The sequence below is a fragment of the Leptosomus discolor genome, chromosome 7, assembly GCF_034619465.1.
Source record: "Leptosomus discolor isolate bLepDis1 chromosome 7, bLepDis1.hap2, whole genome shotgun sequence".
Lineage (NCBI taxonomy): Eukaryota > Metazoa > Chordata > Aves > Leptosomiformes > Leptosomidae > Leptosomus > Leptosomus discolor.
The window spans coordinates 54975237-54988012 of NC_141397.1; the positions used below are offsets into that span (position 1 = coordinate 54975237).

General features: G+C 59.8%; 1 protein-coding gene across 1 annotated transcript; it reads right to left on the minus strand.

Moving 5' to 3' along the window:
• Positions 1-1800: 1800 nt before the first annotated feature.
• Positions 1801-3724, minus strand: NPPC (natriuretic peptide C). Its single transcript, XM_086468019.1, has 2 exons — positions 3632-3724; positions 1801-2100 (listed from the first exon to the last, which is right to left on the minus strand). Exons 1-2 carry the CDS (start codon positions 3722-3724, stop codon positions 1801-1803), a joined length of 393 nt encoding a protein of 130 aa, XP_086324145.1.
• Between the last annotated feature and the right edge of the window lie 9052 nt (positions 3725-12776).

Genomic DNA, 12776 nt, shown 5'->3' on the forward strand with positions numbered 1-12776 from the left:
CAAAAAATGTTACAATGCTTGACTTTTTTCATTTAGTTACATAAATAATTTTTTTATAAATATCTCTTTATAAACAATATATAAATAGCTTTACAACATAAATACATTTATGCATGACATGAATTTACAAACAGCAACGTTATACAGCTGGCTTCATCAGTCTCTTGGAAAAGCACTGTCCCTTGTCTCGGTGAGTGTTTGTATATATAATATATATAAGATAGAGAGAGCACTTTTTAAAAAAATAACAAAACCAAAACAGCTGGTGCCATGACTCCTCGTACCAAAAAGAAAAACACAGCCACATCTTTTGTCCATTCCAGGGGGGGTCTCTGCTCTTCTAGGCGTTGCCTGGGGGATGGCCCTGCCTGGCCATGGTAGGAGAAAATGGACTATGGATTCAAAGCCCTGCGAGGAACAAGAACAAAGTGCCTGTTAGTACTTGCCATACAACACCCCATGCCTGTCCCAAGCTGAAATCCCCGTGAGAATAATCCCGGCCTGGGGCCAGGGGATGCTGAAGGCAACAGAAGCCCTCCCTGAGCTTTTTGCCTGTGCTAAAGCAAGGAAGAAGCTCACCCTTTGCTTTCTGGCTATTTGGCATTTAGGGGAGAGGCTGAGGGAAACTTGCTGCTCCTCCTGGCCCTGGGTCTAGAAGAAATTTATTTTTTTTTTTTTTTCCCCCGATGAGAATTTAACAAGAGAGGATGGGTGCAAGCTGGCTGACCAGCGTGCGTGTGCTTCTCAGAGCCCTGAGCTGGGCGATTCCTTGGGAATACTGAGAGCCACTGCACGAGGGAGCAGAGGAGCAGCACCCACCCGTCCCGCAGGGCCATGGACCAGCGCTGGTGTCCTGCGGGCACCACTGTGCCCGGCTCTTCCCATGGCTCTGCAGAGCAGCAGGATGCCTGGATCCGCTCCTCTCTGTGCCCAGTTATGTTACTGCAGGGCCAAGGCACGTCCCTGTGTGTAGGGCAGTGCTGTGCCGTGGGAAGAAGAGTGAGCGGCCTGGGCTGCAGCCGGCAAGTGCTTCCCAAGGTGTGAGTTCATCTGTGTGTGACCTGCTGGCAGGGACCAGGCCAGAGTGGTGCCTCGCTCCCCCCAGCACCCTCGGGGAGAGCTGGCAGGGGAGGAGATGCCCTGTTTCTCCCAAATGGGTCACTGCAGGGAAGCGCCACTTCTCTTGCCCATCAGTCCCTGAGCACAGTGGCTGTGCAGTGCTGTGGGAAGAACTTCTCCTGGAGGCTGCCCCTCACTTGCTCGGATGCAAAGCCCAAGTTAGGAAAGTCCTGCCCTTGGCTGTCACCGCAATTAGGAAACACCTGGGGAACTTGTGTATCGTTTTTCCTTAAATTAAAAGAGCTGGAGCATGGCTGAGACAGGTGCTTCACTAATCCTCCCATCACGGGCACACAGCGGGTACCCTGCCCTCCTAACGTACGCCCATGGGTTACAGCATAGGGAGCAACTGGCTGCACCCGAGCTCCTCCTGCAGCCTCCCCGCAGCCTGCGGGTCTAGGGGGGATCTCCCCTGCGCTGCTGCCAGAGCGACGGACCAGGGCCGGGGTCTCTGATCCTTCTGCAGGGGCAGGCAAGGCAGCCGGGGGGTGGGAGCACAGCTAAACCCAACTTTGAGCTCCTCTGTACCCACCGGCAGATGTTTCAGCGGGCTAACCGCTTGTAACCCCGCTGGCATCTCCCACCCAGCACCCTACCGAGGGACAGCACAGCACCCCCCGGCCCACCCCGCCGTGTCCCCCCCGCCCCCGGCCCGGCCCCGCACTCACCGCCAGGGGTCCCTCAGCAGCCGAGGCCGCTCATGGCGCCGATGCGGTCCAGCTTGAGGCCGAAGCAGCCTTTCCCCAGGCCCTTCTTATGGAGGCCCTTGTGGCGGCGGCCCGGCGGGTCCTGTAGCAACCGCGTCCAACCCGCCCGCGGCCTGGCCTCGGCCCGCGCCTCCCGCGCCTCCCGCGGGCCCGACCCGCCGCCGCCGCCGCCGCTGCTGCGCTCCTTCTCCCGCTCTTTCTCCCGCTCCTTCTCCCGCTCCGCCGCCGCCTCGGGCGGACCCGCCGCCGCCGCCGCCGCCGAGCCGCGGGAGGCCTGGGGTGGGGAGGGGGGAGAGGGTCAGAGCGCCGCCGCCCCCCAGCGCCCCCCCCCCCCCCCCCCCCGCCGAGGACAGCGCCCTCCCCCCCCCCGCCCCCCCCCCCCAAGGTTGGGGACACGCAGCGTTGTGGGTGTATCCCCCCCCCCTGCCCCAGCGATGCACACCCGGGATTGGGGTCTATGCCCTCCCTCCACCCGCCCCCCCCCCGGCAGTTGCAGCCCATCGCCCCTCGACTGTGCCCAAAGCATCCTACCCCCTGCCCAAACCCGTGCTACCCTCGCTAGGGTCACAGCATCCCCCTACCCACACCATAGCGATGATTTCTCGACAGCCCCCCCTCCCGCAGTTCCCTGGTCACTGTGTGGCCCCCTCACCCGAGCTGGGGTCACTGCATCCCCCCAAAAAAAGGGCCGGTGCTGCTGCACCCCCCAGCTGTGCTGCTGTCACGATCCCCGCCCCCCCCCCCCCCCCCCATCTGAAGGGGCCTGAAAGCTGGCAGGGGACACGTGCGTCCCCTGCCAGCTTTCAGGCCCCTTCAGATTATTGGGGAGGGGGGCGTTGTTCCTGCCCCCCAGCCCAGCTCCAGGGGAGTGACACTGCTCTCAGCAGCCCTCCCTGCCCCACTGCCTTGCAGAATGTCCCCAGCAGCAGTGGGGACATCAGGGCTCCCCTTCCCTACTGCCCCCTCCCCTAGTTAACACTCCCTGGCTTCCTCTGCTCCTCCAGTTCTGACTCACAATTATGGGGGGCACACCCCCTTCCTTACTGTCCCCCCACTTTCCAGGCCCCCTTTCTCTCTCCCTGCTCAGGGCTGCTGCCCACCAAGCCTGGGGTTCCTCACTCCCATTCACACCACCACTCCCCCCGTATCACCCCTCTCTCTACAGCTTGCACCCCAGTTCCTTACAAGGACACCCCCAGTTCCATCCCGTTGCTGTCCTGGGGCACGCCCTCAGTCTGTGTCCCCGTCTCTGTGCCCTGCCCTCAGGTCAATGACACCCAGCATGGTGCAACCCTTCTCCTCAGCACGGCGAGACACTCAGCTCCCTGGGACACCCCCAATTGGGACACCCCTTCCCCGGGGGACACCCCAGGTGCCCCTACCTGGCCTGTTTGGGCAGGGCTGCCCGGAGGGCTCTGGCCTCGCACCCTGCCCACCATGCACCTGCTGCCCGCCCTGCTCTGGGTCTGCTCCCCTTCCCCAGTGCCCAGCACCGAGCGGGACCCCAGGGTCTGCCCCACAGAGCAGACTGCCGCCCTCCCCGGCCCCGATCCCGCAAGCTATGGGGCACACAGCGTCCCCCCTCCAGCCCCTGGTTTGGGGCTGACGTCCCCGGGACACGCACGCTTGGGACAGGCTGGAGAAGCAGAGGGTCCCCTCGCACTCAAAAAGCCAATGGGGAAGGAGAACCCTACTTTGCACTGACTCTGCCGCCCCCAAATCACCCCACGTCTCCCCCCTGCGCCATCAGGACCCCCAGCGGGACGGGAAGAAGGGAGAACCGAGGGGGGCAGCTCCAGCCGTACCTTCTGTGGGAGCTGAGACGCCGGCTTCGCCTCCAGCCTGACGGAGAGCAGAGCGAGTAAAAGTCCACCAGCCAGCAAGGGTGAGATCTGCATCCTGCGAGGCCGAGCGAGAGGGGGGCCGGGGGCGCAGCGGGGAGCCAAGGGGAGCCCCGGGCAGAGGCCGGGACCAACGGGAGTCAAAAGTTCAGAGCGGAGCCCCGAGGTCCCTCCTGCCGCCTGCGAAGTGCGGAGCTAGTGAACTTGGGCTTTCTGCTTCATTCATTTTATAACCCAACCTGCTCGGTGATGTCATCTAAACAACCAGGTCCAACCCGGCCTCCCACTCCACAATAGCAGGAATTTAAAGGGGGGGGGGGGTGTCCCCTCTCCCCTGGCAGGAACAAATGACACATCAGCCCAAGGCAACCGACTTGGGAAGTCAGAGAGCAGAAAGGGAAAGTGGGGGGCATTTGGCTTCATGCCCCCTACCCCCCAACCACCGCCAGACCCCCCTGCAAGCTGTCTGCCCTCCCCTTGCCCGGCTGCCCCAGGTCCACTCTGCTCCCCCCTACTCCCCTGGTGACCCCCCGCAGAAGAAGACTGGCCAGCCTGGGGTGGCTGTAGCAGGCTGGGAGGGGGGTCCCGGCGGGGGGTTAAGCCAAAAAGACAGAAACGAGTACCAAAGCACTTTTTTTGTTTGTTTGTTTTCCACATCCAGGATTAAATCAGAACCTGTCTGTCCCCCAACTTCACTCTCAGGTCCCTGCTTGGCAGGAGGGGGGACACTGCCCTCCCTGGCAGGGACTCTGTGGACACAGGAGGATGCAGGGGGCAGTGGCGCTGCTTGAGGGCACCTAGGTGGGTGCCTCGGCTTGGAGGGGGTGACCCCCTCTGCTCTCCTGGGAGGGCTGGATGGTGTCCCTGGCCCTGGAGATGGGGCTTTTCACACGCCCTGGGATTGTCCTCTGCAGGGCACAGACGGTGTCATGGGGTCCCTGCTGGGGACAGGACCCCAAGGGCTGACCCACCGAAGAGCTATGCAGCCTGGACTCCTCCGACCTGCTCCCAGAGCTGGATCGTGCAGGAGAAGGATTGATCCTGGAATGGATTAACCCCAGAGGCTCGCAGGGGCTCTGGGGAGACAATGGGGGCTCCCCCCTGCCCTCACCTTTCCCCTGCAGCAGCTGGGAGGGCAGGATTTGGGTGGCTGCTGCTGCTGTGCCTGGCACCGGGCAGCTCTGTGGCTCTGGTTGCTTTTTGCTGCTGGAGCTGGGCACCATCCCTGGCACCTCGACTGGTGGGGATGCACTTACTGGGATCAGGCCAGAGGAAAGACACCCCTCCTTTGCAGAAGCTTGCAGGGCTGGATTGCACCAGGCTGGATTTGCACCCTAAATCCCTTCCCTGAGACCAGGGAAACACTCTCTCCTCTTCCCCCTCTCCCTGGGGTCAGCTCCAGGCTGGTCCCTTCCTCCTGCTCCTTTTTTTGGCCCTTTCTGGGCTTTGCTGCTCCCCAAATCCTTGGGGAGCTGCCCCTGCCGGGGGTGGGGGGGGGCGGTGGTTCTTTGGGGGTCTGTGGTTTCCCTGCTCAGGAGCTGGGAGATGTTTCCTCCTCCACAGCCCGGGCTACTGTATCGGCACGGGACACTTCAAAGGAGATTGGCTTTTCAGCTCCATGTGAACGGGAGCTGGAAGGAGAAGGTCTCAGTGGTTTTTCCATCATGCCTGCCAGGTGGAGACAACTTGGACTTCTTGGAGTGTAAAGTTGTGCTTGGGCATTTGTCTGCGTGCAGGCAGAGCGAGGCGATGGAGTTGGGATTAAAGCCGGCCCCGGGTGCCAGGGAACCGTGGGTGCAGGCAAGGAGCAGAGAGAGGCCCCTTCTCTTGGGGTTCAGCTCTCGTCCTACCCAAAGCACAGCTGAGATGACATCCAGCCTCTCCGGGGTGCAAGAGGGGGGCTCTGCAGCACTACCCCCTTCAGCAGGGCTTGTGCAGGGGAAAGGGGAGCAGCAGGCAGCTGAGCCCTGGGTCTCCGCACCTTGGGGCTGTCAGGGTGCCCGAGGTTACCGTCCTGGTTGGGCTGACTCTTGCCCTGATGCTGTGGGCAGTGTCCCCAGGCTTCTCCCGGGGAGGGACCCGGGGTGGGGAAGCAGATGGGGAGGATGGCTGGGGGGCAATGTCACGGTGCGGGGAGGAAGGGCTGCCTTGCTTGCCACCAGCCCCCCACACTCTGAGGGACGTGGGGTCGGGAGCTGTATGGGAGCCTGTCCACCAGCCCCTCACCTCGGGGTAATAGAGCGTTTCCACAAATGCCACAACGCGGTCAGGTCTCAGCCAGCGCCTGCCCGCAGGAGGCTCTTCCCCTGCCCTCGGCTTTCACCAGGGTGGTTTTCATTAGCGTGTTTTCTTTGTCACACTGTGCAGAGCCTCGGGTTTGGGGCGGGGGGGGGGGGGGGGGGGGGGGGGGGGGCAGGGGGCTGTGCTTTATAAATCCAATTAGTCTTGTTATTCAAATTACTCTGCCTTTACTGCTGAAAGTCGCTGGAGTCAGAGCCGGGCGCCCGCAAAGCCTTTCCCTTAACTCAAACCAGATCGTATCCACCGGGGTGGCAACAGCTCGGGGGGGGGGGGGGGGGGTTGGGGGGGGGGGGCGGGGGGTTAATAGACGACGTGGGCAGGAAGGGGTTAAGAGCACGGAAACCCTTTTGCTTCGTGGGACGGGGCTTGAAAGCTTTTAACCCTTAGAGTGATGTGCCTGCTTTAGCCCATGGCCCTTGCCCAGGCTGAGAACTGGCAGACTCGGGGCACATGTGGGGAAGCTGAGAGAGTGGGGTGGAGAGGGCTGGGGGCGCTGGGCCTTCCCCCGGGTGCTGGAGAGCAAAGGGGATCCTGCACAGCGGGACAAGGAGGGATGGAGACCCGTGGGGTGGGCTGGAGGGGGTGACACCCCTCCCCATCACACCCAGGGACCCAAAGAGAGCTGGAGGGGGAGAGAGGGGCTGCAGGGCTGGTCTGCCCCTGGGGAATACCAGCGCTGAACCAGGGGTTATGGGGAGATGGGATGCGGTGCGTTTGGTGAGGGGGTGGCTTGGGGTGACAGGAGTGAAAATCCATATTTGACTGTTCTTCATGTCACTTAATGTCCCCAGCACCCGTTCCCGTGTGACAGCAGACTGAGGGCTGTTCAGAGCTGTCTGTATGGTGGCAGCGGTGCTGGGTCTGTCCAGCCTGGATTCGAGCCTCTCACCCCTTTGGGTCCTGCTGGGCATCACCCAAATCCAGGACATATCCTGCCCTCCAGAAAGCCCCGCTCCCAGGGTGAGGTGGGAACCTGCACATGCTGGAAACTGCCCAAAAGCAGAGAACATCGCTGCTGTCGGGCTAAAAATCGGGAGATACTGCCAAGTCTTACCAAAGTGGGGGTGACCCCTGAGAAGGGGGACTCGGGGCGACTGTTGGTGTGTAGGGAGTGGGGAAGGGAGCGGAGCGGGTGATTGTGTGAGAGGGCACACGGGTCCCCGCGCCTGAGGTTGGAGAGGGATTCATCAAAATGTGACTGGTGCCAGCATGATTTGGAGGGTGGGAGGAGATGGGTCATGGGGGTATGTGTGACAGCAGCATGGGGTGTTGCGGCCCCATCACAAGGAAGGGGTGAGTGATGCCTGCGGGTGAGGCTGGATCCTGCTGGGCAGCGCTGGGGCCTCGGCTCTCTAGGCTGAAGTCAGGAGCCAGGTTCTGGGCATCTTCTAGAGGATGATCCTGAGAAGGTTTACAGGACAGAAATGTGGACTCTAGCCTGAAGAAAGCTGTGCCACCGCAGCAGCGAATAGCCAGTTATCTATCCCCTTTCTCTCCCACTCAGTTGTCATCAGGGAGCATGTTTCTGTACAGATTTGGGGAAATTGCTGCCCAGATTTATGCCACTTTGCCAGCATGGTCCAGGGACCATTTCCTGACAGAGCGATGGATAACTGTAGTGTGAGGATTTCCTGCTGATGCCACGTGAGGACCAGTTGTCCCTTTGCAAAAAGAGACACCAGAAGACTGCATGCATGCGATGGAGATGCTGGGGTGGCCAACATTTTCCCACAACCAGCGGCCAACCCAAGGAGCTGTTGGTTAAGCACAGTCCCAAAGTCCCTCAGTGGCTTTGGAACAAGCCCCAAAACATTGCTGCTCTCTGCTCGTCCTGCCCGTGTTGCTCAGTACCCGCCTGGGGCAGGGCCAGGGAGAGGAGCAGGTACAAGGATGGAGGAGCTACTTCCCCTCCAGCGCAGTCACCCACTACCAGTTCCCAGGAACTAGACGTGTGCTGGTGTTCGCCGAGAGAACAGCACTGAGGGTTTGACATGCCACAACGGGAGCTTTCTACAGTTTATAGGTTTTTTACAGTTTTACAGTACCTCTCTAGGGGTCTGGTGATAGCAGGCTCAGTGAGAAGCAGTTTTTGGGGGATTTCAATTTTGGCTGCAGGGGTGGATGAGCAACCCCTGGCGCATGCGGTGGCAGGGGACCATCTGGTCCCACTGCTGTGGCAGGACGCAGCAGGCGATATACCTCCTGAGGATGCTTTGAAGCAAGTTTTTCTGGAGAATAACCCTACAGCCCCCAAGGGCAGGACGGCTCAGCTATGGCCACCAATAGCCCTGGGGCCCAGGCAGCCGCCAGGCCGTGATGGGGACAGGGTGGCTCCACACGCCGGGGTGCGATGCTCCTGGGGTGCTGTGGCAGCACCAGTGTCTGCTTCACCTCCAGGTCTCTGCGTCTGAAACGCTGATGGAGATTTCAGCTTGTTTGAACATTGCTGGTGTTTATTTTGGACGCTGCAGCTGAATGAGGCATTACAGGAAACACTACATGATTTTACACTTTCTCCTGTCTCCTTTGGATCTGGGAGAGGACTCTGGCCCAGGACACACACATGGCCAACATCCCCTCTTCCCAAACTGGGACTGTGATGGGGAGAGGCCCTGCAGAGCTGCCATGATGAGGCAAGAGAGGATGGGGCTGCAGACACAGCAAGGGCACGGAGACTGAGGGCATCTCTGTCCCTTCCCGAACCTCCCAGGGTGGTGAGGGCAAGGAGACAAGGGAAAGCCCCAGGCAGAGACTCCCAGACCTCTGCTAGCGAAGTGCTGGTATCCCTAGCAGGCACAATGTGTTTTGCCCCCAGAAGCTTGCTTTTGGGTTTGCTTTTGGGGTTTGCCATTTTCCCTGGGCTCCTGGGGATGCTCCAGTCTCCTCTTGAATTTCTGGGTGTTTCTTTTCCCCGGGGCTGTGCTGGGATGACCATGCTGTGAGGCGAGGCTGCCTCACTAGGCTGGTGGGAGCGGGAACACGACGTCTCAGACTTTTGTTGAATGTTGAGAAAATGAAGCAATTCTAACGCACGGGTGAGTCCACACCATGAGCCTCCCTCTGTGTCAGTCCTCAGAGGATATGAATTGCATTGCCTCCAGCTGCTGGCAGCCTCCGCTCTGCAGCTAATGTAGGCACAGGTTGTTGGGATTTTCCAAGCTAAAATCCATGGTCATCTCTGTCCTCCCTTTCTCAGACTCCTTCCATCCAGAAATGGGGGTCTGGCAGCATTTCATCCTCAGCCTGGAGGTCCCAACATCAGCCCAGGCTTGTTGGTTTTGGCACTGACTATCCCTTTGGGAAGAAGCACTGTCCAAAAAGGTGGTGGCCCAGAAAGGCCAAGGGATGAGGTATTGTCACTGCATTTGTCACCACAGGGGGCCGTGCCTTGTGCAGACCCCAGGCAGGGATCTGTCAGGCCAGTGGGGATGGACCCCAGCCCATACCCAGGGGGGACCCCATCACGGTGCTGGAGCCGGATGCCACCACCACGCCACGTCACCCTGCTGCAGCCCCGGGGAGGTCTGTGCCCAACGTGCTACGTGTGCATCCAGGCTGGGTAAGCAGGTCCTCACTAGCCCCACAGCTCCGGTGGTGCATGCCCTGGCTTGGCAGGAGCTTCTTCCAGCTGACTTGGCTGGGCGAAACCCTGTCACCCTCGAAGATGCCATCTGCAGCTCCCTTGCGGTCCCCCACACCAGCCCCAAACACCCTCCGGCCCCTCTGAGCTGGCTTCCCAGGAACCCAGCGCCAGGCAGTGGGAAGTCCCTTTTGGCATCGATCCTTCGGGGCAAAACCTTTGGGCTTCCCTGGAGCATTCCAGATGTGGGAAACTCCAGGGGAGTGTTGGGCTGCAGGGAGCCAAATCCATGCTGGTCTTGGGGATGCTGGTGGTCAAGCCGTTGACTTCCTGCCAGGGCTGTGATCCCACTGAAGCCAGATTTGGGCTTTCTGCCACTTTTTTTGTTTTTTGGGAGGGAGTCTGGCTGTATCCCATGGGAGGCTGAGCAGCATAGGGTGGCCCCGGCCAGGGCAAGAGGCTGGTGAGGGAAGGGGCAGATTTCGGTTCTGCGGATGGTGGGGCAGCCTTGCGGAGCAGATAACGGTCCGGTTGGGCCTCAGCCGGGCCTGGGAACAGCCGGGGCCACCGCTCCCGCGGCCAGGGAGCACTGCCGGCTGCAGGGTGTCACAGCAGCCCCGCTGCCACCCCACAGGCAGACGGTGTGGACGTGCGGGGCTCCACAGCCCTAACCTCTTGCAACCAGACAGAATAACAATGCCGGCCCGCTGGGGTATAATGGCCGGTGTTTGCTTGAGATACAAAGGCACAGGGCTTTCACATGAGGTAATACTGATAAGTTATGCTCTCATTCACCGCTCCGCCCGCCAGCCGGCAGCGGGACTGGCAGCAGCCCCCACTTGCCTTCGCTGAGCTGCCAGGACGCGCCCGCTAGCCCCTTGGTCCCACGGTCTCCTCTGGAATATCTCCCCAGCTCACCCTTGGCATGGTCCCCCCACTCGGCCTGCAGCCCCGAAGCGGCTTCTGTGGGGGCTGTTCAGACCCCATCCCATGTGTGTGGGGTAGAGGACAGGGTGGCAGCGACAGGGGGGGTTGTGGAGTGAGTCCCAAAACCCAGGACTGCAGAGCAACATGGTCCATTAGTCCCTGTCTGCCTCAAAGGCTCCTTTTCTGCCTCCCTGGTGCCATCATATGGGGCTTGAACTCACCGCACATCCCCTGTCTCACTTGTCCCCCAATTCCCACTGCCCACAAGCTTGTTAAGCGCAGGGCAGCTGCCTGCCTGGGTTTCCTGATGGGACCCATGGAGCTGTGTCCCATCATGTGCCCCAGCACTCCGGGACCTCAGAGCTTTATCATCGGAAACCACTTCGAGTACCTTTGGGAGGCTCAGTCCTGCCCTTGGCAGGGCAGGAAGGTGGAGGGAAACTGAGGGCTGGGTTTTAAAAGAGATTTGGCCATCTATAACTAGGGAGGAAGAGACTTGAAGGTATCCAGGAGGCCCCAGCTAAATCAGGAGCAAGGCACTAACCCTGCTGCTTCAACATCCTACCCTGACACCCCACCTCTTTCCTCCACTGCCTCCTTCAACCCTTTCTTGACTGCCTGTCCCTCTTCGCTAGGATCTGGTTCTACCTCTCCTTTGCTGGACAAACACAGCCAAACCAGACCTTTCCCCCCTGCCCAGGGTGAGCTGCAGGCATTCCTTCAGGCGCTGCTGTGTCTGAAGGAGATGGGAACCCATCAGTCCTGATCCTGGGTGATGTGTTTCCCAACCAGAGGTATGGAGGGCTCAGGAGAAGACTGGAGAAGCTGAAGGACGGGTGGGGCAAGACCACATGTGTTGTGACACAGTTAGGAGATGGGTATCTACTGTGGAGAGAGATGTTTTTTAGCTTATTTATGGCAATAAATCTGTCTTCCTCCCCTCTATCCCCCCTGAGCATGGCTTGTATCCTCAGGTCAAATGCCCAGACGGCTCCCAGTGCCTGAGCAATGTCAAAGTGAGTGAGACTCTGGCCTAACTCTGGGTGCTACTGCTGCAATCAAGACATTTCTAAGGGTGCAGAGAGGCTCCAGAGCAAACCCACAGCCCCACTCTGCCTTTGAGCATATCCTCACGCCATGCGGGTCTATCCTCTGGACAACAGCAGGGAGGCAGAGTGCCTACATTTAGCCCATATCCAGGGCTAAACTATAACGGTCACTCTGTCACCCAATGACCCCTCACCAGCCAGGGAGGGGAATCAGGAAAAGGAGAGCAGACCCATGGGTTGAAGTGAAAACAGATTTAAGGAAACAGCACTAACCCCAACAGAGGCGTACAAAGCCATACCCAGCCAAACGAACAATCAATGTGAGAGTGGTCCTCAGGAGCAGGAACAGAAGAAATTCTAACACAAACCCTACAGGAACACCTTTTCCTTAGCAAACCTTCCCCCTTTATAATGACCATGACATTACAGGATGGGCTACCCCTGTGGCTAACTCAGGTCAGCTGTCTTGGCTGACTTGAGCCTGCTAACGGCCTGCCTGGCATGGCTGGGCTGTGATTCTGTCCCAGCCAAACCAGGACACAGAGGCAGAGCACCCTGCCGCCGGCCATACCCCTGCCATGGCCTGCAAACTGCAATATTCAAGATCAATGACAGGCAACATTCGGGTTGGCAGGGGTGACATTTCCATATGCAGTGTCGGTTCACGCCGGGTGGGCTGTGGGAAGCAGATGGAGGCATCGGAGGAACCGCTCTGCTCCCATCTAGGGTTCCCCTTGTTGAGTCATCTCGGGGCGGCTCCAGCCCTTTGGCCAGTCACTCCTGATTAACACTGATGTAAACGAGGGCTGGGAGGGCCCTTACTCCTCACTGAAACCGCAAGCAGAGGAGCCAAAGCCTTCGTAAGCAGGGTGCTCCCGGCCAAGGAGCCATGCAGTGCTCTCACCTTGGCCGAGGTGCCGCAACACGTTCCAGCCTTCCAGCCTCCAATGTCGGGGAGCAGCTACCAGTTACTGCCTGGGGGAAGATGGTGAGATAATCCCATGCTGTGGGAAAGCAAGCTAGGACACAGGGCTGGGCTTGCTGCTACAGGACCCCAGGAAACGAGAGCACAGTGGAAAAATCTGTCCATGGGCCTGCTTTTAGAAAGCCCATGAGTTGCCATGGAGGGTCACGGAAACAGCAGCGAGGTGACTGCTCCTTTCTGCTTAGCAGCCATGAGGATGGTGCGGATGGAAGATGGAGCCGAAGGCAAGACTGAAGCAGTCCAGCCCTTCCCTGGGAGGGACTGCTT

What these genes read in the sequence shown, in the direction of transcription:
- NPPC (XM_086468019.1), bottom strand. Translation starts at nt 3,724, where the DNA reads ATGCAGATCTCACCCTTGCTGGCTGGTGGACTTTTACTCGCTCTGCTC. An exon ending in CGTCTCAGCTCCCACAGAAG is followed by an intron (nt 2,101 to 3,631) that starts GTACGGCTGGAG and finishes TCCCCACCCCAG; the next exon opens with GCCTCCCGCGGCTCGGCGGC.